The sequence below is a fragment of the Macrobrachium nipponense genome, chromosome 10, assembly GCF_015104395.2.
Source record: "Macrobrachium nipponense isolate FS-2020 chromosome 10, ASM1510439v2, whole genome shotgun sequence".
NCBI lineage: Eukaryota > Metazoa > Arthropoda > Malacostraca > Decapoda > Palaemonidae > Macrobrachium > Macrobrachium nipponense.
The window spans coordinates 22,244,018-22,265,750 of NC_087204.1; the positions used below are offsets into that span (position 1 = coordinate 22,244,018).

Consider the following 21,733-nt stretch of genomic DNA (forward strand, 5'->3'; position numbering starts at 1 on the left):
CAGACAGAATATTAACACCTCATTTGTTCCTTGTTGCAGTGCAATATGCGGTCGAATGCACGGGACAGGAGATGGTTGTCCGCGTGGACGCAGAGGGCGTTGAAGGTGTCGCCCTGGAGAAATGGGGCGAGCTTCCAGGCTGCGAGGCTTCGTTCCAGGACAACCAGTACGTACTGAGGCTTCCTCTCGACAACGAACTTGTCTGCGGTACGACCAGGGTCAAGAACAAGCTGACGGTAAGGAATAGGGGTCGTTGAAGTGATTCATTCATGTCATTAAAAGCATATGAATGATCCTCTTGAGGACTGTTTGACTAAACTCCTGCCCACGCCATTGAACACTATACATAGACTCATTTTCTGAGATATTCTTCCAGTTTCAATAGAGTTCCCTGCAGGGTGGTAGTTACGTCAGTGGAACCTCATGCGGTGCACTGTAGGCATTACTTAAGTTTCCTTGCAGCGTGCCTTCGGCCCATAGTTGCAACCACTTTTACTGTACCTCCTTTCATATTCTTTCTCTATCTTACTTTCCACCCTCTCCTAACAATTGATTCATAGTGCAACTGCTTTGAGGTTTTCCTCCAGTTACACCTTTCAAACCTTTCACTGTCAATTTCCATTTCAGTGTCGAATGGCCTCATAGGTCCCAGTGCTTGGCATTTGGCCTAAATTTTACATTACACTCAACTTAATAGAGTTCAAGTAATTTAAGACTTTAGACGACCTCGCCAAGAAAAGTAGTCAGGGACAATTAACGATAAAATTGTGATGGGCAGATTTATAACTTGACCTAGTAATTTTGGTCAGAACAGCAATGAACCTCTTGTTACCAAATGTTAAAATTTCAGATTCTTACAAATTCTGGGTGTAAGTTGTTTTGTGAAAAATCCAAAATTAACTAATTAACATTAGTTAAGCACTATATTCAGATTTTAGAATCGGGAGGTAAGCTCTTGTTTGAAATTACCATCATAAAGCTGTCGAGAGTACAGAAAACCAAAGTATCATGGTTCTAGCTAGTTTTTAATAGCTGCCTTCGCACTACGTATCAACTTCAGTTACTTGAAGTTGGCAATGCCGAGAGCGGTGTTTACGCATGGACATAGGTGTCATTCATTGGATTGACTTAAGTCACTCGGGGCAGGTCTGCTATATGAGGGCCATCTGTCCTCACATTGGGTACCATTGTATCATCTTACCCCTACAGAATAACACTGTATCAGTACTTTAAACTCTTTTTCTCTAGTCATTTTCTCTTTTGACATTTTTTTTTGTTTTTTGCTATTTAGTTATTTTCTGACTTGATTTATTTTGTTTTTGGTATTTAGATATTTTCTGTCTTGTGTTGATTTTTTTTCTATTTAGTTATTTTCTGTCTTGTTTTGAAATTTTCTGTCTTGTTTTGATGTCTTGTCCAAGACAATCATAAGCGCAGTTCTCTTTCCTGCTTGGATTTTAATATATGTAATTCTGCCCTCCCCCCATCCAAAAAAAGAAAATCGAAATTGGCTCTTTATAGTACTTGCAATTATAAATATCTTCCCAGGACGAGACCGTGTATTACCACAGAGTAGCTGTGACATCAGACCACAGGACTGTTGTCAAGTTAGTGAAATGCAGAGTCGCTCCAGACAACTCCACCATTGACAACATCGTCAAGAGGGATGTTCTGCCACCCGAATTTGAGGAACCAGAGTGAGTTCTATATCTTTTTCTCTTGTCCTTGACCGAATTGATTATTCCAGACCATCCTTTGTTGAAATGTTATGAGCCTCCTTGCGTTTATTACAACTGCCTAAATAACTACATTGTAAATTTGGCAGTGTGCCTAAATTATAATTTTATTCAATGACAGATGCTTTACTAATGGATGGAATAAGACTGTAATTAATAATGTGTATAGAGCTATATTTCATACATTTGTGTGCTAAACATTTCGTGTTGCCAGTTTCAGTACGAACTTGTCAATGTTTATGAAGCATGGATGGTGGAACTGGCCAAAAGTTCATGGAAAATATATTTTTCGATAATTTATTAAATAAGAATTATTCGATGTGGTTTATCTTGCCGAAATACTCTGCATTGGTCTGTGCACCCTAGCTTTTTTTATTATCAACTTACTTGAACTGGAATTAGAGTGCACTGTATCAGATTATATACTACATATATCTTATAACGGAGCTATTGAGTATCCGTACATTTTCCTGGTATTGTGTCGAACCAATTCTTTTTGGCGTCGCCAGCTTCATCGAAATAACATCGGAGGTATCCGGCACGGCACCAATTCCCATCCTGAACGTTGGCGTGAGGCAGAACGGCAATTTGGTTGGTGGTCAGATCAATGTACGACCGGGAACTCCTCTGACAATGGAGGTAAGTAAGCAGGAGGGAAAAATTATTTTTGACATTACAAAGGAAAGTAGAATAAAAAAAAAGTAGGGAGTTATGATAATCTATTAAAGGGGTTAGAAGAGATTTTTTATGCCTTAGTTAAAGGAAGAAAACTTAAATTTATCAGATGGAGGGCTGAGAAGAGTTATAAGTTATAAGAAAAACAGTTAAAAACATTTAGTTGCTAGTAAGGAGTTGCCAGTTTGGCTTCATGTTCATACACCTCACGTTTCAATAAGTGATTTTAATTATTTATGGGGCAAATTAATGTCATTTTATAGATTAACTATTTTCCAGAAGCAAGACCTTTTGAATTATTGCTCTTGGAGTTAGAATATCCAACCTTCACACCCAGTATAATCTCGGGCATTTTTGGTAACTATTCTTCTGGTACCTAACGTTGGTTTAATTTCAGGTGTATTTGGATAACCTATCTGCTGGTACTTATGGTATTTTGATGAATTATATGGAAGTCACAGACACGCACGACAAGAGAGAAACTATCATATTCAATGGGTAAGACATGAAAACCACAAGTTACTTCATCCAGTGCGAGGTACTCTAGTGCCTTGGTTTCTTTTAAATAAAATTCTGAATTTAGTCGAATGGCAGTGGATATAAAAGATTACGGAGATGTTTCTGTATTTACGTAGGTCACTTTTCTCCAGGGAAATTTTTAGATAATTCTAAACATTTTTTGGGAAAATTTTCCTTTAATTATCTAGGCGATTGGCTCAGAATTATATAGTTGGCAGCCATTTCTTACATTAAATTTTCAGCATGAAAAAAAAATTTACTGGAGTCCTTGTTCTTGTTTGCATTCACTGAACCAAAGCTTGATACAATTACAAGCTTTCATATTACATCAGGACACATATTTACCGTACTTATTTGTTAAGTTAGGTTTTGACTCTTCTTATACCACCACTTACATGCTGGGAAGAAGCTCAAAGATAATTTGTTAAATTTATTAGATATTAGACCCAGGTCAAAATTAATTTTAAACACATGGATACCCCAAAGTGGTTTGTTCTAAAATATACACTTCATAACATTGTAGTTTTTGCCATTTAATGGAGATAAAATAATTTTTTACCAGATAAGTTAAGTGCTGTGAAGCCAGGGTAATAAATATCATATTTTATTTGATATATTTGTAAGTATCATTTTCAGTAGTTGTCCTCTCATGACGTGAACCAGTCTACCTATGGTTTTACTTATTATTAGTATTACTTTTGGTTCTAAGTGAAAATGAAGCATTACGTACTGTATATACAAATATTGTTTGTTTGACTCACTTTTCTTAATTTTTTCCATGTGGCAATATATCTGTGCAGTTAATCAAGGTCAGTTAGTCTAATAATGCTAATACATTACAGAAAATCCATATTTTTGAGAAAAAATCTTCAATTATGCCATCTCTACAAATGTGAGAAGTTAGTTTACTAAGGGTCAATACACATTGCCAAAGTTTGGAGCTGTTTTACTGACATATATTGCCTTTCCACAGGTGTTCCATTGATCCGGTTTTGTTTGATAACTTTGTAACAGAAGACGGTGATCTCGTGTCTGCAAAATTCAGAGCTTTCAAATTCCCAGAGACAAACTATGTTCTCTTCAGAGGTACTATTGACGTATGTCTGGATAAATGTCAAGGGGTAAGTTTCCATTTAATGATTTTGGCCTGGCACATTATACTCTACCCTTTTCTTAGTTTTGAGTAGTTAATGCAGGTGTATCCCTACTGAGTAGAAAAACTAGGTACAGTGCCATGAAAGTTAAGAAATTTGGTAATGAATTTAACTATTTTAAAATTTCATCTTACTCTAAAAGAATCTGTCATTAGATTATAGAGGGTAATACTTACTGTGTGCTTTAAGTAGCTTACTGTAGGCAGTTCTGAAGGTTCTTTGCAGCCTCCTCCCATTATGTAGCCCCAATTTTTAGTTCTCATTCAAGAACAAATCCTTAATGAGTCACAGAACTAATTTAGCAGTCTTCTTAGACTACTCTTGTCGTATGTAAAATAGCTTGTGTGTAACTGGTTGGGAGTAATGCTGGTTGGCATACAATTCAGTCAGTAGGGTTTGTATAGACACCTTACGTCAATCTGTAGTAGTCATACATTGGGGGCTTTTGTTAAGTGGACTTGGACAAGGAATGCAGCTTCTTTTGCACCCCTAACATCTCCAGGACACATGATAGTAGTTAAGAACACTGATGGGACATGGCCTTATTCCAAATACTTACACAGGACACTTGAATATCACACACATAAGTATCACACAACGCATCTCGGTGTCATCTGTCAACACCCTTTCACGACATGTTTGTGTAAGATACATTTTGCATATACCTTTATTGTAATATGTGCTGAGAGGGGTCACTCGTGCCCGATAATTCAATGACTCTACAGGAGTTGATCAGGTTTTTACTGGTTGGGGACATCTATAAATGCACAGAAGATAGTCATACAGCTAGTATTAGGGATTTCCTAATGCCTGTCCTTCTTGTCATCACTGACAGCAGGCCTTGGTTGGAATTTGTTAATGAGCTTCTCCCACACCATCACATCATTAATAAAGTCTTTAGAAACTTTTTGAAGGAACAGATTACAAAGCTTGTATATTGGGAAGTGCCACTGTAAAACCAGTTTGAACATGCATCAGATGTCATATGCAATGGACTAGATACAGACTCACATATGGCAAGACGTTCTAGTGTAATGGCTGTACTTTAATAAAGCTATCCACAGTAAGACATTAGTTTACAAGATGAGATGTTCTGGAGCCGTTCTCAACAGACAGTGGCACAATTTAAGCGATGAAATGATTACCTTCCTCAAGAGATTGGGGTAGCAATACAAATTTTGTTGGCTGACTATCTTCAGTCAACTGTAGAATGGCAGTGGGAGTTACCATTAAAAGGATAATTATAGCATTTAAGGAAAGTATGGTACCCTCCTCTAGTATCTTAACCTGCCCTTCAGAGGGAATGTGAATAGCTGTGCATATACCACAAACAGGCAGCTGCAAGATGGAGTCTCCACCCTCTTAAACTTTATAAAGTGGACAGGCAGTAGAGGTAGATGCTGAGACAAGGTAAGCTATTGATGGCTGAAGCAAAGTAGTAGTCACTACCAATAACAATACCTGAAAGCAGGAGACTGAGTGTGGATCCTGGACACAGCTATAAATCTGAGACAGCACCGGATAGAGTCAGTCTCCTACTACCACCAGTATGCAGCAAGGTTAATGGGGTGGACAGGTATGTTGCTAGAATAGGGGACCAAAGTTTTACATAGGAATGAATAGGTAAAGATTTTCTTACACATGTATTGTAACAAAGTGCACCAAGGTGGCTCAGGATTGCATTATGGCCCAGGGCCTTTGATTTGAAATTAAGCAGTTACTGTGGAGACGAACCATGTAAGTAATGTAATTCAGTCACGTCAGTGTTGCTGGACACTATATGTACTATATGTAACTTTTATGCAGAAGTTTAACCTGTGGAGAGCTTAACATAAAATAATTATTTTGGATATTTGCAGCATCATGAAATTTCAAGGGATACTATTTATTTCATTTTCAGATTGCCTGTAGTAATGGCCAAATTGGATATGGACGTCGACGTAGGGACGTGGGTGGGCGTCAGGCAGACCCAAACAAGATCTTTGAAATTACAATGATGACATTCTTGAAAATTGATGAAAAACTCAATGGAACACGAAAAAGCAGCTTGATAGTTGAAGAGGACATGGATGGCGTTGCAAGAATGACTAATAAAATGACTGATGATTTGCCTCATGGTATGTCCAACAGTATGGTTGCTGTAGAACAAGCCATTGAAAGTACTGATGATGCTTTGACCTGGAAATCATCAGATGATTACATTGCTGTGAAGTCATCACAAGGGAATGAGCCAGCTTTCATCTATTTCAGTAGCGGACTGAAATTGACCAGCAGTTTGTATTTGACACTAATTTCTTTAGTACTATTTTTATTTCAGTAATTTTCACTGAGTTGACACAGTGCTAACCATTGGCCAAATTTTATTTGGAAAATTGGAATATTTGCTTTGTTTGTTACTTGTCAAGTCAATATGTCCTTGATTGCATTAATTAGTGAATGGGCAAGTTATATCCAAAAGCAAAATCAAAAGAACGAATTAGAAAATTACTTCTTATTAAGCTTTAAATTTGTACTTTGATGAATTTTCATTGAAGGTTTTGCATTTTTCCTTTTATAATCTTTGCCTTGTGTTGAAAGTATTCATTTCTTGGATAATCTTAGTTGCGTTCATGTCTGTCTACTTGCAAATTACACAAAGTTGTATAGTAGAGAAGTTCCAAGTCAAAAGCAATTAATTTCAAGAGTCAAGTTATGACATGCAAATAATTTTAATACACAGTCATTTTGTACAAAAATCTGATAGTCCTGGAAATATACTTAACTTCTTAATCTAATAGTACTTTTGTACAATAGTATGATATATTTTTTTAAACTAGCAGTCCACAGATGAAACTGTAAAAAAAAATACTTATAATACAAGGCAAAAATGTGATATTTGTGTTGTATAATGTCTGAAATGTGCCATTGAGTGGTGGTTTGTGAAATGTAGAGCAATCTGTAGACAAAAATTTTAAATTAAAGGTGTACAAAAATATTGTAAATTTAGTATAAATACTGTAATGTAGACAGTCCCCTTCAAACAAAAGGAGTTCAGTATGTTAATTTTGAGCTAGTTTTACTTATTGGTGTTTAAACTAATTTTGTTAACCTTTTAATAAAAACCATAATTTACACCAAATATAAGACACTAAATGGCTCTCTCTACAGATTACTCAACATATTTAAAATGTTTTCCCAGACACTTTTTAATGTGTGCCACATTAGTGTACCATATTTGTATACACACCATTTCTGATGTCTTTAATTCATCTGATGCATTTTTAGTTTCAAGATCAACAACTCTTTATGTGAAATATAAGGGATGAGCTGCATTTCACAAGTACCTATAGTACTCGGATTCTAGTTGCTGGTACCACAGTAGCATTAATTCTATACACTTAATTTTTTATTAATGGGAAAATGATGCTCCTGCATCGTATTTTAATATCTATGTCACTTTGGTGTTGGTTACATATCTTACTGATCTTTAAACGTCTATTGCCTGTGCTCATAATGCTGCAGTCTAGTGTGCTCGATATTCTGCCATTATGATTACAAACATTTTACCAATATTTAATGCAGAATCCATTTGCTGGCTAAGGCTTGCCTAAAAGCTAAATGGCAAGTAACTGTATTATATACTTCTGGTAAGATGCCGAGTAATTAAGTACTGAGAATATTGAGCACCTAATTAGACTTGATTGTGTCACTGATAGTTTAAGTGCAAACTGACTTTGGCACTGAAGTCTTACATGATGTTGACCTTGAGGTCGTTAACAGCAACTAACAATGTGCTTGTACAGCTGTATATTATAATTCCTAAGTAAAATAAATTAGGATTGTTTAAATATCTTTTTTTATTTCCATAACCCTGAAAGCTTCAAGAGATGTAACTTGACCTTTCAAGACACTGACAAACAAACATTTATACATCTGCAATATTTTTCATACCTGATTGTCACTTGACACTTTAGTTGTATCACTTCCACAGTAACAGTAGTTTCCAATAAATATGATAGTTACAGATGCAAATTTTTTTTATGGTTAATGCGAGACTGGGTTTAAAAATAGGATCCATGATGAAGCTCCCTTTGAACTGCCCTTCTCTGTTCAATGCTGCAACCAAGTAAATACATACTACAATTGCCCTCTCCATTACGGCTTGTCTTTCTTATTAAATCCAGATCATTTCTTTTAAGTAACTATGAAATGGCTTTATTAATTTTTTACAATTTAATTTAACTATAAAAATTTTCAATGGAAAGGCAAGGTAGGATGTATTCTGAAGAACTTCAGTTCAAAAATCCTATTTATATCATGACATTTATATATAAAAATATGACATTATGTACATAACACAGTATACCAAATATTTATTGTTTGAGCTGTACACTTCTTTTTAAATGTTACAAAGTTGCTGTAAACAGTTCTCTCAAACATTTCTCTCTTGGGAGCTTTCATATTGATCAGACACAATGACATATAACCACTGTACAAATAGTAGTACGTATACCTTTTTATTACAGATACGTATATTGGAATGAATCTTTTTGTAAATGTGATGACAAGTACAAACCATATTGTTATGGCTGGACAATACATTTGTAACTTTGAAAAGCAGGAGACAATGGCATAATTGTTACAAAGCAAAAATATGCTATTCACAGAGCAGTTTTAAGTGTGGGTACGTATTGTGATGGTATTGATAAACAATTCAGTATAGTCATTCAATATGAATGGTTAGATAAATGTAACAAAACAGACAGACATATTTGATATAAAATCCCATGCCAAATGGAATATGAGCTGATTTCTACTGAACATGACCAGCAAGGTGACACCATCACATAAATTCCCCTAGATACATGTGAAATACTATATACAGTAAAGCCTGCAAGACATACAAATTTAACTTCATATATTATACACCTTGCTATTTTCAGGAATAGCTTTTCACTAGAATTTCAAACATTATAAAATAGCTTTAATCAAACCAATCTAAAATCACACTATGTATTTGTATAACAAATCTCAAAAAGTCAAATGAAATTTACATGATTAGTCAAACAAGTTTCTTATTATTAAAACTAGGAGTGCAAGTATTCTTTGGCAGAAGTTTGGAAGAGGAAATTTTATAAATACAGGTAGAATATGCTTGGCAGTTTTGGAATAAAACAAGGGTTCATATGCAAACTACAAACTCAAGCTTACAATGAAGGTTCTTCGAAATACCCAATCTTGTATGTATTGGACACTAACAGCATTTAGTCATAAATCATTATATCCCACTTGGATGTTCAAACAATTGAAATATTTTACACCAGGACTAGGTAGTTGAAGAATTGGTTACCCACAATATTATAAAATTCCAATGTGCTTAAAAGCTGCATTAATAAATTTTAAGTATTGGGCAAAGAAAGTATTTACACAATCAACATAAAATCTGCAGTAAAGACATGACTACTTAGTGCTATCCCAAAACATGTTGACCATATTTCATTTACTAATTTAACTTGTTGTAGGGCAAACTGTCAATGGACAGAATGTCAAAAGACAGTGTCTCAATGGACAAAATGTTGACGGTCAAAATTTTGATAAACTTAAAGAAAACTGGACAAAATGTCTGAAGGAGTACGTAGATCAACAGCTCGTTTGCAAGGAGCATAATCAAAGTTGTCACAAAACCAATTTCCTTTTGAAGAAGTCGAAGATTTTTTTGAAGAGTAAACGGTACTGAATAACAAAAATTGCTAGCCTGTCATGGTACCTGTCAAATCCTTATCAAAAGACTCAGAATTAAAGAGTCATCTTATTGTACGAACATGGGATTCTTTCTTTAGTAAAGTGACAGCTGCTTCCAAAGAAATATTCTGCGTGCATTTACTTATTACAGTTGAAGTTACGTCATCTAAGGTCTAAGTAATTTTTAGATTTTCTTGTGCTTGAATCACATCTTTTCACACCATTTTGGGAGGATGATACTGTACTTTGGTCAAAGACAAATTCTTTTCCATCACTAATAATTTTGCCACTGCAATAGCTGCATTTTTCACATCTCCAGTAAGTTCTTTCTCTTTTCGCATCCACCACAACTATATCTTTCACACAAAAACTTTTTGTAATCCATGTTTGAGTTAATTTCCATTTCAAAGGGATTATATACATATTCAACATGAAAAAAAAGAATCTATACTGCACTTCTGAATTCTAAAGATAGAAATGTAACACACTAGCTCACTGGAGAAAATTATTATTGGGCATTTGTCAGTACAATGAGTTTTGCAATGTACATGACTAGTTTAATAGTTCTGTCAAGATAATTACCATCAAAAGTCCATTTTTTCCACTTTGCAGAATTAAATATGGCAGTTGGGTGGTTCATTTTCTAAGACAATTTGTTTGACACTTTGACCTTTGGCATTTTGTCTGTTCACCTTTTTTCTCCTTGACATTTTATCTGTTGACACATTGTCTTTTGACACTATCCGTCAACACTTTGAACAATTATCTATGGTATTATCAAAATGATGATGATTATAATCACTTTAGCATGCAATTCACTCATCACATATTACCACATGGGCAAAATAAGAGACGGGGGTGTAGGACCTACACCCCAGCTCTTATTTTTCACCTGTGGTAATGTGTGAAAAGGTATCAAAATTATATGACACCACTGACATACTTGGTGAAATTATCACATAACTAATAAAAAAAAGCAAAGTTAAAGCCTTTTTTTTTAAAGATAGAGTATTTAACATCACTTTGGAAGAAAACTTTGCAATTTGAATTTTGTAACCTCTTGAAGTCCAATTTTAAGCAATTTGAGAGCCAAAAATATTTAAAAGACAACAAAGAATGCATTTCAAAAAAACAAACAGAAAAGCCAAAGTTTAAGTAAACAGTGCTCATGTCTTGTTGATATTTGACAGAACATCAACCACAGCCTTACTAGATCTACTACTGCTTCAGTATGACAATCCTTAATTTGTGTACACAAATAACTGGATAAATTATTACAATTTCTTATAACTTCAATCAACTTTGCTTCACTCAAATATGGGTATTATGTACTAAACACTCAATTATAGAGAGATGTATGGAGGAACCTCCATCTAAGGCAATTTTTTTGTATTAAAAAACAAAATCTTAGTGAGCTGTACATGCTTATGCAATTAAGGTAAAGAGGAACAATCTAACTGAGACCAAAGTTGATACAGATCTATCCCTGAAATCGGTAATTAGAAAGGTAATTTTGCATGCAAACCAGCTTGTAGGAATAGAAGGAGTCTGCATACCTACTTGGCGGGTTTCAGAGTGCTCCAACTGACTTTCAATGACAATGTTATGAGATTAGGTGGGTGAGGTAAGATGAATTTACTAATGACTAAGGAAAAAGTTACATGACTGCTCTAGCAAACATCACAGAAGTACTGTAATAGAAAATGTAACAAGTGCTTGAAAGAAACATTCCTGATGAAGAGGGAGACAAAGGTATAGATAGCAGCAAACTGCACATTTATCCTGAATACCTGATAAACTATTTGAACAAGGCTGACAACTGCATTTTTCCTTGCACACTACTAACTTTAGTGAAGAAAAATCCTATTCCTGGACTGATGTGTAAGCCCTCTCTGACTTATTACAAAGTATGTACTGTTAAGACCATAATTCCCATTCATGAATTCTTTTAAAATGCTGGTCTGAAGAGTTTGTTCTTAAATAAGAAGCAAAATTCTGAATAGACAAAGTTAAAAGGAGCTGGACAGATGGGATGCAAGAGACCAATGTGAAATGAAGACAGCTAAAGTAATAGACACATCTCAGTGTAGATGTAGTTGATGAGACAGTGTAAACGACCTTCATTTTTGTCAACAGTATATGTATTGTACTATACAAGAGACACTGTAGATATACCTCCCTTACAGGAAATAGTCTCTTTACCCAAAAGTCTATATTGCTCTTTCAGATTTGGCAATATGAGTAGTAAGTAGTTAGATGGAAAGTTATAGGCAGTGGATGTACCTCTTCAAAACCATGATAAAACACGGCACTTCTCAACCATGAGGCTCATACAGCTTAGGGTTTAAGGTACTAAAGGAGTACTGCCCTCATGCAAAATCGTCATATTTACCATCCACGAATTCTCAAAAGATCATAAAGTGCACTGTTAAGATGGAATAGGTATGGAAAAGTAGGTTAAGAGTTACCCGAGTCTTTTTTATATAGAAGCCTCTCTTGTTACTAGCTGCAAAACTTATGTATAGCTGTTAACTAGAAACCCTGTCAACATAAACACAGCTCGATACATCTGTCTGTGCAGTGATCCTTCAATTTCTAGAAAAGATTTTGGAGGGAAAGCAATATATCGTGTAGTTCACTGGCACCTTGAATAAATGTAATTGGGAAATTTTCCAATTAATCATAAAAACTTCTCACTATCTCATTTCATCAGTGCATGACATAGTTCATCCACTAGCCAAAATTAAACAACAAATTTATATTCTAGATGAGTTAATATGCAAAATCAAAAATCAAAAGCTTATGAGTCAAGGGGGCATTACTCCTAGTGAGGAAGTTTGCTGAAGTGGTTACTTTGCATTACTACCTGAATAGGTTAAATTATTTTAACACAAATCTTTTAAATGGGAAGTATTGTTGTCCTCATGTCTATTCCTACAGCAGGTAATGTCTCCATTCACTTGTTACTAGAACTTGGTTTTTAGGATATTCATTTAACATGTTTTTCTTAGACATTTAAAATTCCATACTCTCTTTTCTATCATCAAGTGAGTTTCAGCAAGGCAAGACCTCCCTCTCAAATCTATACCACCTTCACCAAATCCCTTCCCAGAACGCAGGAGCTACTATTTCTTTAAACAGAAGAGTTTCTGTGACACAGTGGCATCTCAAGAAGCTATGCAGCTTGACTGTGCCAAACCACAACCCGGAACAGCATACACGGAGTAAGGTAACAGTATAGAGAGAAAAAATCTCCAGAACAAATTTCACGTCTACTTACACCTTTTGAACTAACAAGTGGAATGTTCAAACTTATTTAGGAGTCAATGGGTTAAGAAATGCAAGAAATGGAGGATTTACCAGATCAGTAGCAGCAACAAGTACTGTACTGCATAAATATCCAACAGGAAATGAACCACATTACTGGTAATTCTCACAAATTACAATAAAATCTACTTCAAGGTGCTTGGTTATATCAGTGTGATATTTGTGTCAGATACGTAATGACCAAGTTTCTCTTTTACAAAGAGCATAACAACTAACAAGTGCTTGGACTACATGAACTCCTATCGGGATGTCAGATACTAAAGGATAGTAATGAGTTTTATAAAAACCATGGAGAAGATCAGAAAATTAGTTCAAGGGCAACTGAAATTCATAGATCCCATGTCCTTGAGTCTTGCTATAAATGTTATTTTTATGACAGGCGCAAGCTTGATTTGTAGATCAGGAAGAAGAATGCAGTTGCAAAGGGTGAAAGTAAAGAAGGCAAGAATTTAAAAGAAGAGATAATGTTCAAGTTTATGCAAGCAGGAGAGAGAGAGAGAGAGAGAGAGAGAGAGAGAGAGAGAGAGAGAGAGAGAGAGAGAGAGAGAGAGAGAGAGAGATGTGTGTGTGTGTGTGTGTGTGTATTCAAGTGGTTGTACATAACTGTGTCAGGATGGATGCCTTTCTATAAAAAAATATAGATTTGACAGGACTCATAAACCAAGTAACAGCGAAGTATACTCCACTAAACTTTCACACTAAGATCCATAAAACCAACTTTTAAAAAATTAAGCTAAAAATAATAGGGAATGTGTTCTTCTCACTTAGTAGTGGTAACTTATCACATAATCAATTTTAACTATAAAATTATTCCAGCTACAGGTTAGAAGTAGAGCATAAAACTCAAAACAGAAACTTTGCAAGTTCTGTTAAGGTTAAAGTTAATCTCAAAGATTCACAGCCAATGCATGTAATAATAACTGGACAACTCTAAATGTACCATTAGTATTTCTTAGACTTCATCTGGACCCCATAACCCATGTATCCAAAACAAACATTTTTTCTTGGTAAAGTTTAACTTCAGTGTAATAGTCTTTTGTATCACACTATGATACTACATAAGGCTATACTAGTACCAGTTTTCCAAATTCCAGTTAAACATTCTTTACAACTTTCAACCAGCACTCCAGAGCTTTGCAAAATTACCAGCTATTTATATTCCATTTTCTCAGATTTCCTAACAGCTTCCCATCAAAACAAAATCATAGTACTACACAGGAACTCCTAATTAAAGGACGCCACACAAAAAAGACCCCTTAAGGTACTGACAAGGACAAACTGATTTGTATGAACATTACTTACAGGAAAATTCTTCCTCCATGCATGGCAACAGAAAAGGAATATTCTGTATAAGAAAGAAAATTGTCAAGTCATTGCTGTCAGGCTCTCCACAACTGTAATGATGGATGGTCTGATTTTCGGCGAGAGTCTCCAACAACTCTCGAGTAGATTTACTAAATCTGCTGGAGTTCTGGGTGGTGCAGAGCAGTGCAGTTCACCTGATTCTGCAGCACTTATAACCTAAAATAATATGTACAAATTATTGAAGCAACTAATGTTGTATGATACTGTATGCAAGTTTACACTACATATATGAACTAAATGAGAAATAAAATCAGTATTTTTTGCAATACGTACTATTATTCATGAGGTGGACACACTCATATGAAAAAATAGACTTTCACAGAATAGAAATGCCTTAATTATATGAAAAAATGACTATTACTACATACATTCTCATGAAACTTACCTGATGATCTGTAAGATCTGAATGAGGGATGTCAGCCTGAGTTAATAGTTCCCAAGCTAACCAAGCCCATGAAAATACAGAACTCTTCATGCTGTACTCCTCTTCTATCAGTGCTTCTGGTGCTAACCATCTGACAGGTAGTACCTGCAGAACAACAAATACATAGTAGAGTTTCATGCAAGATGCAATAAAAAAAATATAAGACAACCTGAGATTCCATTTCATAAATAGTTTTACTCCTTAGTACGTAATAGGAATGCTAATGCTATCAAACACTCATATGTAGAGAATAGCACAGAATATAAAATTTAGACCAAAAGCCAAGCATTTAATCTTTAAATGGCAGACTTAATAAAGATATTGCAATATTTACCTGGTTCCTATAAGTGCAATACTCTGCTGAATACGCATCACGAGTGAGAGCTGGAGAAGCGAGTTTGATCTGCAGTGTAGAGGTGATCAAACAATTTCTGGCTGCTATATCTCGATGAGTATAACGTCTTCCACTTAAAAACTCTAGACCTTGAGCTGCCTAGAAAATTATTAAAAATAAGTGTCAAAGAATAATAGCTGTTGGTTAAGAGAATCAGGACCATGGATTCAGAACATATGACCTGGTGACTATTGAATACATAATTTATTGTAGTAGGTTAAATAATTTTGCAAAGCTTTAACTATTCATTCATTAGGTCTCAAACATAAAAATTGTGAAAATCTTGAACTATCAACAATACAGTTTCTCAAAGAATATTGTCATGACATTTTAACATGTAAGGACTGATATTCATACATTTGAAAAGCTTCATCAACCACCAGTCAATAAAACTAGCTAAACAGTATAAATTTACAGTGAAATTATACATTTGGTTAGATACAAAAAATTGTTTAGAAGTACATAACAAACGTACAACCTTGACAAAAGGATGCCCCAAAAACAATGCAATTGTTAAGGATCAGCACTTCTGAGACTGCTGAAGCTCAAATGAACTGCAAAGGACAATAATTACCTGCAAAGCCAGGCTGAGGCACTGCTGGTATGTGAGAGGTGGTGGTCTTAAACTTCCAAGAGGTCTTGGGGATTCTTTCCGCGTCGCTAAGAGGAATTGCTTCAAGTCACCCTGGAAGAACAAAAATAACTAAAAAATCTTCTCCACATCAATGTTACAAAATCTTCATTTGTTTACACTTTTAAGCATCAGAGGATAGCTACTGAAAATTAATATAAGTATTCAATAGTTCCAAATAAAATAACAAAATGAAATGCTGGTTCTAGTCAAAATCACAGCAGTCTGTAAATAGATATGTATTTGAGGCAAAATGGTAAATGTCAATTAATGTATGTGTTTTCTACGGCAAATATTCTAACATGCTTAGTTACCAATAACCACAAAAATATGTTCCAGTTTGGTCATGGAAATACAGAATAAAGATAATCAAAAAGCTTATCCATACATACCCAATCTGTATACTGGGTGACCAGCAGGTGAGGTGTATGTGATGTACACATACCTAGACTTGACACTACATGTGGATGAGTGGGACCACTAAACATAGCTGCTTCTCTACAGACTTCAGCCAGCAAGTGATCATCTCTAGTACTTATCACCTGAGAAAAATATTGAGCTATAACTGTTATAACATTGCATTATTACATAATTTACTGCTGTGTGAAAAATGTCATCAAAATTATATTAAATGTTTTGCTAGTCTTAGGAGTTACAGCTCAATTACCTAAAACTATCTCAGCACAAAAAATTACCAACAACTAGAAAATCTGACAATTTTGAGGTATAAAGAGACTACATAATACTAACAGTACTTACCATTACAGACTTTAGTCGGTACTAAAATCTGGATTATGTTACATTCATAATAAATCCATACATTCATAATAAAACTAATCTTAACCTCATATGCTAATAAGAAAATAGGATTAAAATCAATCTGTGACAAAGTATTCTACCTTAACCATGACAAGTTTCTCCGAATCTGGTGGATTATCTTCACTGACATCTTCTGTTGGATTTCTAAGTCTTGCTAATTGCACATCACCAAATTCCCCTCGCCCTGTGGAACATAACAAATGGACATTTTAACATAGTTAAGAAGTATTACAGTCATGTAATGAGAACCTTCTAAAGTTCTTCTCTCATTGTACAATATAAAAGCACATAAAAAGATGCAATATAATTAAGGATGATTTGTCTTTAGTTCAGCAATCTGGTTAAAACTACAGCATTCTTTATATCTATCTAACTTGAATTAAGCCAATCTAAAAAGCAGACTCATAAGAACAAGATAAAAAAACATGAATACGCTATTTTATCAAGTAATCTTTAAAAATTAAATATAAAAGAATACTTTAATAAGACTGCAATGGGTGCAGAGCAATCCATTTAATGACAAATGCTATATGTACTGTACTGTAGTTAAAAAAAAACAGAAGAACTAAGTTTATAAACCCAGCACAAGCATAACCATATCACATAAAAAATGACATTTAATCTAAATCTATCAAAGGAAACAATGTCACAGAGTAAAATGCACTGGAAAAAGCTAAATAGCAAAATAGAAAATTAGTCATGTATTCTCATACCTAAGGTCAACAAGACTTGGATATTCTCTCTTTGGAGTCCACTTTTATCATCCTGATGGAGGCCCATAAAAGTAGACTCTTGTCTGGTGTTGTAATATTCACTGGGGCCAGCCTGGACTATACTTTGGGCAGATGGAGAAGAATTGTGTGTTGAAGAGGAGAGGACTGCTGGGTTGATATTGAGGACCCTCCTATAGTTCTAGTGGAGGCTTGAGAGAGACCTAGTTGAGTGGAAGTTCCCAGTGTATGAGGAGAGACTTGAGAAAGCTGCAGTTGACAAAGATGATCCGCTTGAACCGCAGGTTTTACATTGCCATGGGGGGCCACACCCTCCCGAACTTCTACAGCAGTGGTGCTTCCACCTGGATGTCCATTGTGCATCAGTCTTTCTTGTTCCTCAGCATTTTGGGCATCTTCTCCTGACTCAGCTGTAAGTAATCATACCGGCTTATTTCACGTATAACTAAGCAAAATCCATTTTCTACAAAGAAATCATTGGTAATGCCATAATCCTAATTACATACATAAATGCAACAGATCAGGGCATAAGATCAAAATCAAAGTTAAATAGCCAAAGCCTACAGCAGCTGACCAAATGAAAAAGCAACTAGGCAACATCTGTCTGAATAAACTTCGAGACACAGCTAACTCATAAAGTTCAATAATTAACTATCCATCTATGCATTAAAACTCATTAGTGTTTCATCATCTGCGATCTGTATTTTGGCATTACTAAACAATCCATCTAAATGATCATCACATTATTAAAACTGGCTAGTGTTGATTGTGTACATACATAGCAAGGGAGAACTGACAAGTAACATTGCAATGACTGGACATCCTAGAACTAAGTTTTAGAAATTCATCTACCACATGATTATAAGATACCTCTAAAACCCATATAGTACTACTACATTCCGTAACCTACCTCTTGTATGTGCTGGGGAATGTTTTAGTCTTTGTCTCCTCTGTCTACAGTAAATCAACATGGCACCAACCAGTAATATGTAGGCCCCTGCTCCACCAACTGCAACTCCAACAGTTCTTCCAAGAAGTTGAGAACCATCACCTAATTATGTTAAAAAAAAACAAGATCATTTATACATTCATGCATTCTCACACTAGTAGTATCTGTAAAATTCAAAATGCAGTTTGTAAATCCACATACTTTCAAAGCGTATAGGTATGTTAAAACAAATTTCTTTTTATGCAAAAGATCTGTTTTCCATATCATGACTTTTTCATTCATTAATAAAAAAATCTACAATACAAATCTTTCAACTTTTCCAGAAGTAACCATTAAAACAAGAAGTCTTCAAGACACACCTTTTACATTAACTGTAATCTCTGCACGAACAAGGCCTCCCATATTACCAGCTGTGCATCCAAACACACCACTGTCATCCAGTTTCACATTTGATAACTGCAAGGTTCCATTCAAGTACACTTCCACCCTGCAAAATATAAATTATCACAGTCAAGTGTGTGGTAATATACCTGTACAACAGCACACTTAGAACATTTGAATACAGTGTGCATAAAATGGTTCCACTTATTCCACCATAACCAAGTATATAGGACTCCCTTCTTACATAAATTATGTCTGGGTTGTAAATACCTATGCATACAAAATATATACCACCAAATTACTCATTACACCATTTGGGTTTAAAACAAAAAGTTAGGAATGTAAATATAAAACATATCAGTACTCTGGATAAATGCTTTCTTGAATTTATTTCCAAATTCATCCCTGGAAGGAAGGAAAATATCTATTAATAAATGTGTCTAAAGCTCACCTTTCAGGATCAAATGCATTTGGCATGTGATTGTAGTCCCAGTGGATGGTTGGCCTTGGACTCCCCCTTGCATGACATTCAAGCAAAAGTGTTCCACCTTTCTCTATCTGAACAGGGCTATGAGTAACCCATTCCAGCACTGGACCCTCTGAAAACAGAAGCAGTGTAGAATTTATTTGTGAACTAAATAACAGAGGAATCTGCAGTGCAGTAGTACTCAATTTTTCCTTTGTAATGACCAATGAATTGTCTTTGACCAGCATTCGAATCAAAAAGAAAAACCTTTAAAAATCTGCTTACCCACAACTGCCAAGGTAATTGAAGCATTAATGGACCCTTGTGGTGAGGATGCAATACACACGTATTGCCCACCATCCTGCAGCTCTGCTCCATAAACCTCTAATGCACCATCATTGATGTGAACATTATCACTTGCTGCATCCACATCCTGCAAAAATTACAGCGATAAAAATACTTGTTTCATGAAAACTAAGTATTACATTTCCCACACTTTCAAATTTGCAATGCAATTTTTGAATGAAGAAAGCCAGTAAATATACAGAAAGCAGTCTAAAATTAACACTTTTGATAATTTTAGACAAAATGTGCTTCTTGACCTCTTGTCTGGGATCAAAATCAAACAATAAAGGGGGACAGATTCCAATAAACTTCAGGATTTTCCTTACATTATCTTATCTTAATTAACTTATGAATTTGTTACTGGTGAGTGTTGACATTTCACTATTTCCAACTATGGCACATCCAAAATTGTTAAGATCATGGAAAGGAAAGATTTGATTCATGAAAGGGTTGTACGAATGTAATTCTGCAGGAAAATGAGAAAAGTCAATTACTATCGATTTATTTTAGTATACTACAATCATTTTATGTTACTTTATGATAATCAACCTCAAACCTTACATATTTAAGTAATAACTAATGTGAACTTTAAGCATTTCTAAGAAATACTAATTTAATGAAAAAAAGGGACATTTTTCAAAAATTCAAAAGGTCCAATGACTCTGGGAAACATCACTGAATAAAGTTCTAAACAACTGAAGAGGGCATTTTAAATAAACATGGAATTACACCTTAAACTCACGCTCTCTCTCTCACCTCTGTTGGAGTAACACGATGCCAGGTGATTTTGGGGGTGACCTCTCCTCTGGCTTCACAAGGAATGCTTATATTTCCCCCTAACTCAACTCTTGAGTCCTGAGGGGGTGGGGAAAATTTGAGGCGTTCTGCAGAAGTAAACAAATTATTAATAGCAAGGTGCATATTAAAAGCCATGTAAAAATATGATACAGACACAGCATACTGCATTCTGATATCAAGAATAAAATGGAATAACTTAAATTTCACAACATATAAAAAAATTGAATAACCATCATTGCTTTCAATAAATAAAAAATAAAATTATTTATATATTAAAAGAATGTCTTATCAGAACAAAAGAAAACTTATCAATTAAAAATTTTCAAAAGGAAATCCCATGTAAAGAAATACTATGCAGAGCATGTAATTCCAAAACCAAATTGTGTTAAAAGGAGCCAGATCATAAGATTCAGGAAAGACAAAAGGAAGAAGAAAATTCCAAAGCGAAACAACTCTCAATGTCACATTTACAAATATACTTAAAACCACTTACCTGTAACAACAAGTTTCATAGATTTAGATGTGACAGGAGGATGACCTGCTGTAGTGACCACACAGGCGTATAGGCCAGCATCCTCTAATCGAGCCCATCTGATTCTCAAGACAGAAACTCCTTGAGACACTCCTGCTCCCATTCCAGACAGAGATACACGGTAATCATCAATGCTTACCTGTTTAAATTGAAAGTAGAGTTAGATAGAGTACTTGCAGGTAGGAAAATCCACTGAAAAGGGCTTACTTATCCAACAAAAAAATGGAATAGGAATTTTTGCTGATAATATCAGAGGTCTAAGGGAAAAACTGCAAAAGTCTGGGTGACCTGATATGAAAGAGGTTAATGATATAAAACAATTATTTTGCATGCTTTTATAGTTGATTTGCCAAATGTAAAGCTGGCTCCCAAAAACTCTTAAGTTCTGTGATAATATTTCATGTTTGTATACACAATATTTATAGGAACGACATTCAGAAATATTTAAAATGGTTTGTAACTCCAAAGGACTATACGTATTGTTATTAGCCATGACTTTTCTCCATGATACTTGGATTTAATATTTAACCTTTGAGATTGTCTTGCAACAAAGCAATATCACAAGCTTATCCATTAACTATGCATTTCATTCTATACCCTTACTAGCTTTATACTTCCTATCTAGAGTCATAGCAACCTAACTTTATACTTCCTGTCTACAATCAGGTCAACCTTTGATGAGTTGTCTGGGACATTGTACTTGATAAGGTTTGTTAGGATTGATGGGCTGGTGTCCAATTCAAGTTAATGAGCTTAACAGAAGCAC

The 21,733-nt window shown here is 35.0% G+C and overlaps 2 protein-coding genes across 2 annotated transcripts in view; one reads left to right on the forward strand and one right to left on the reverse strand.

Annotated features, from left to right (window-relative positions):
• The window catches only part of LOC135223462 (uncharacterized), a 154,338-nt gene extending 146,427 nt beyond the window's left edge, over positions 1-7,911 (forward strand). Inside the window, exons 2-7 of the mRNA XM_064261883.1 lie at positions 40-236; positions 1,549-1,697; positions 2,246-2,375; positions 2,809-2,909; positions 3,904-4,051; positions 5,985-7,911. Coding sequence (XP_064117953.1) covers positions 40-236; positions 1,549-1,697; positions 2,246-2,375; positions 2,809-2,909; positions 3,904-4,051; positions 5,985-6,404 — 1,145 coding nt within the window. The 3' untranslated portion in view covers positions 6,405-7,911. The remainder of the gene's footprint in view (positions 1-39; positions 237-1,548; positions 1,698-2,245; positions 2,376-2,808; positions 2,910-3,903; positions 4,052-5,984) is intronic.
• A 5,794-nt stretch (positions 7,912-13,705) lies between these two features.
• The window catches only part of LOC135223461 (inactive tyrosine-protein kinase 7-like), a 178,514-nt gene continuing 170,486 nt past the window's right edge, over positions 13,706-21,733 (reverse strand). Inside the window, 14 exon segments of the mRNA XM_064261882.1 lie at positions 13,706-14,653; positions 14,883-15,026; positions 15,256-15,414; positions 15,890-16,000; positions 16,339-16,488; positions 16,846-16,949; positions 17,479-17,626; positions 17,629-17,906; positions 18,407-18,547; positions 18,805-18,932; positions 19,278-19,425; positions 19,578-19,725; positions 20,394-20,521; positions 20,929-21,106. Coding sequence (XP_064117952.1) covers positions 14,498-14,653; positions 14,883-15,026; positions 15,256-15,414; positions 15,890-16,000; positions 16,339-16,488; positions 16,846-16,949; positions 17,479-17,626; positions 17,629-17,906; positions 18,407-18,547; positions 18,805-18,932; positions 19,278-19,425; positions 19,578-19,725; positions 20,394-20,521; positions 20,929-21,106 — 2,121 coding nt within the window. The 3' untranslated portion in view covers positions 13,706-14,497.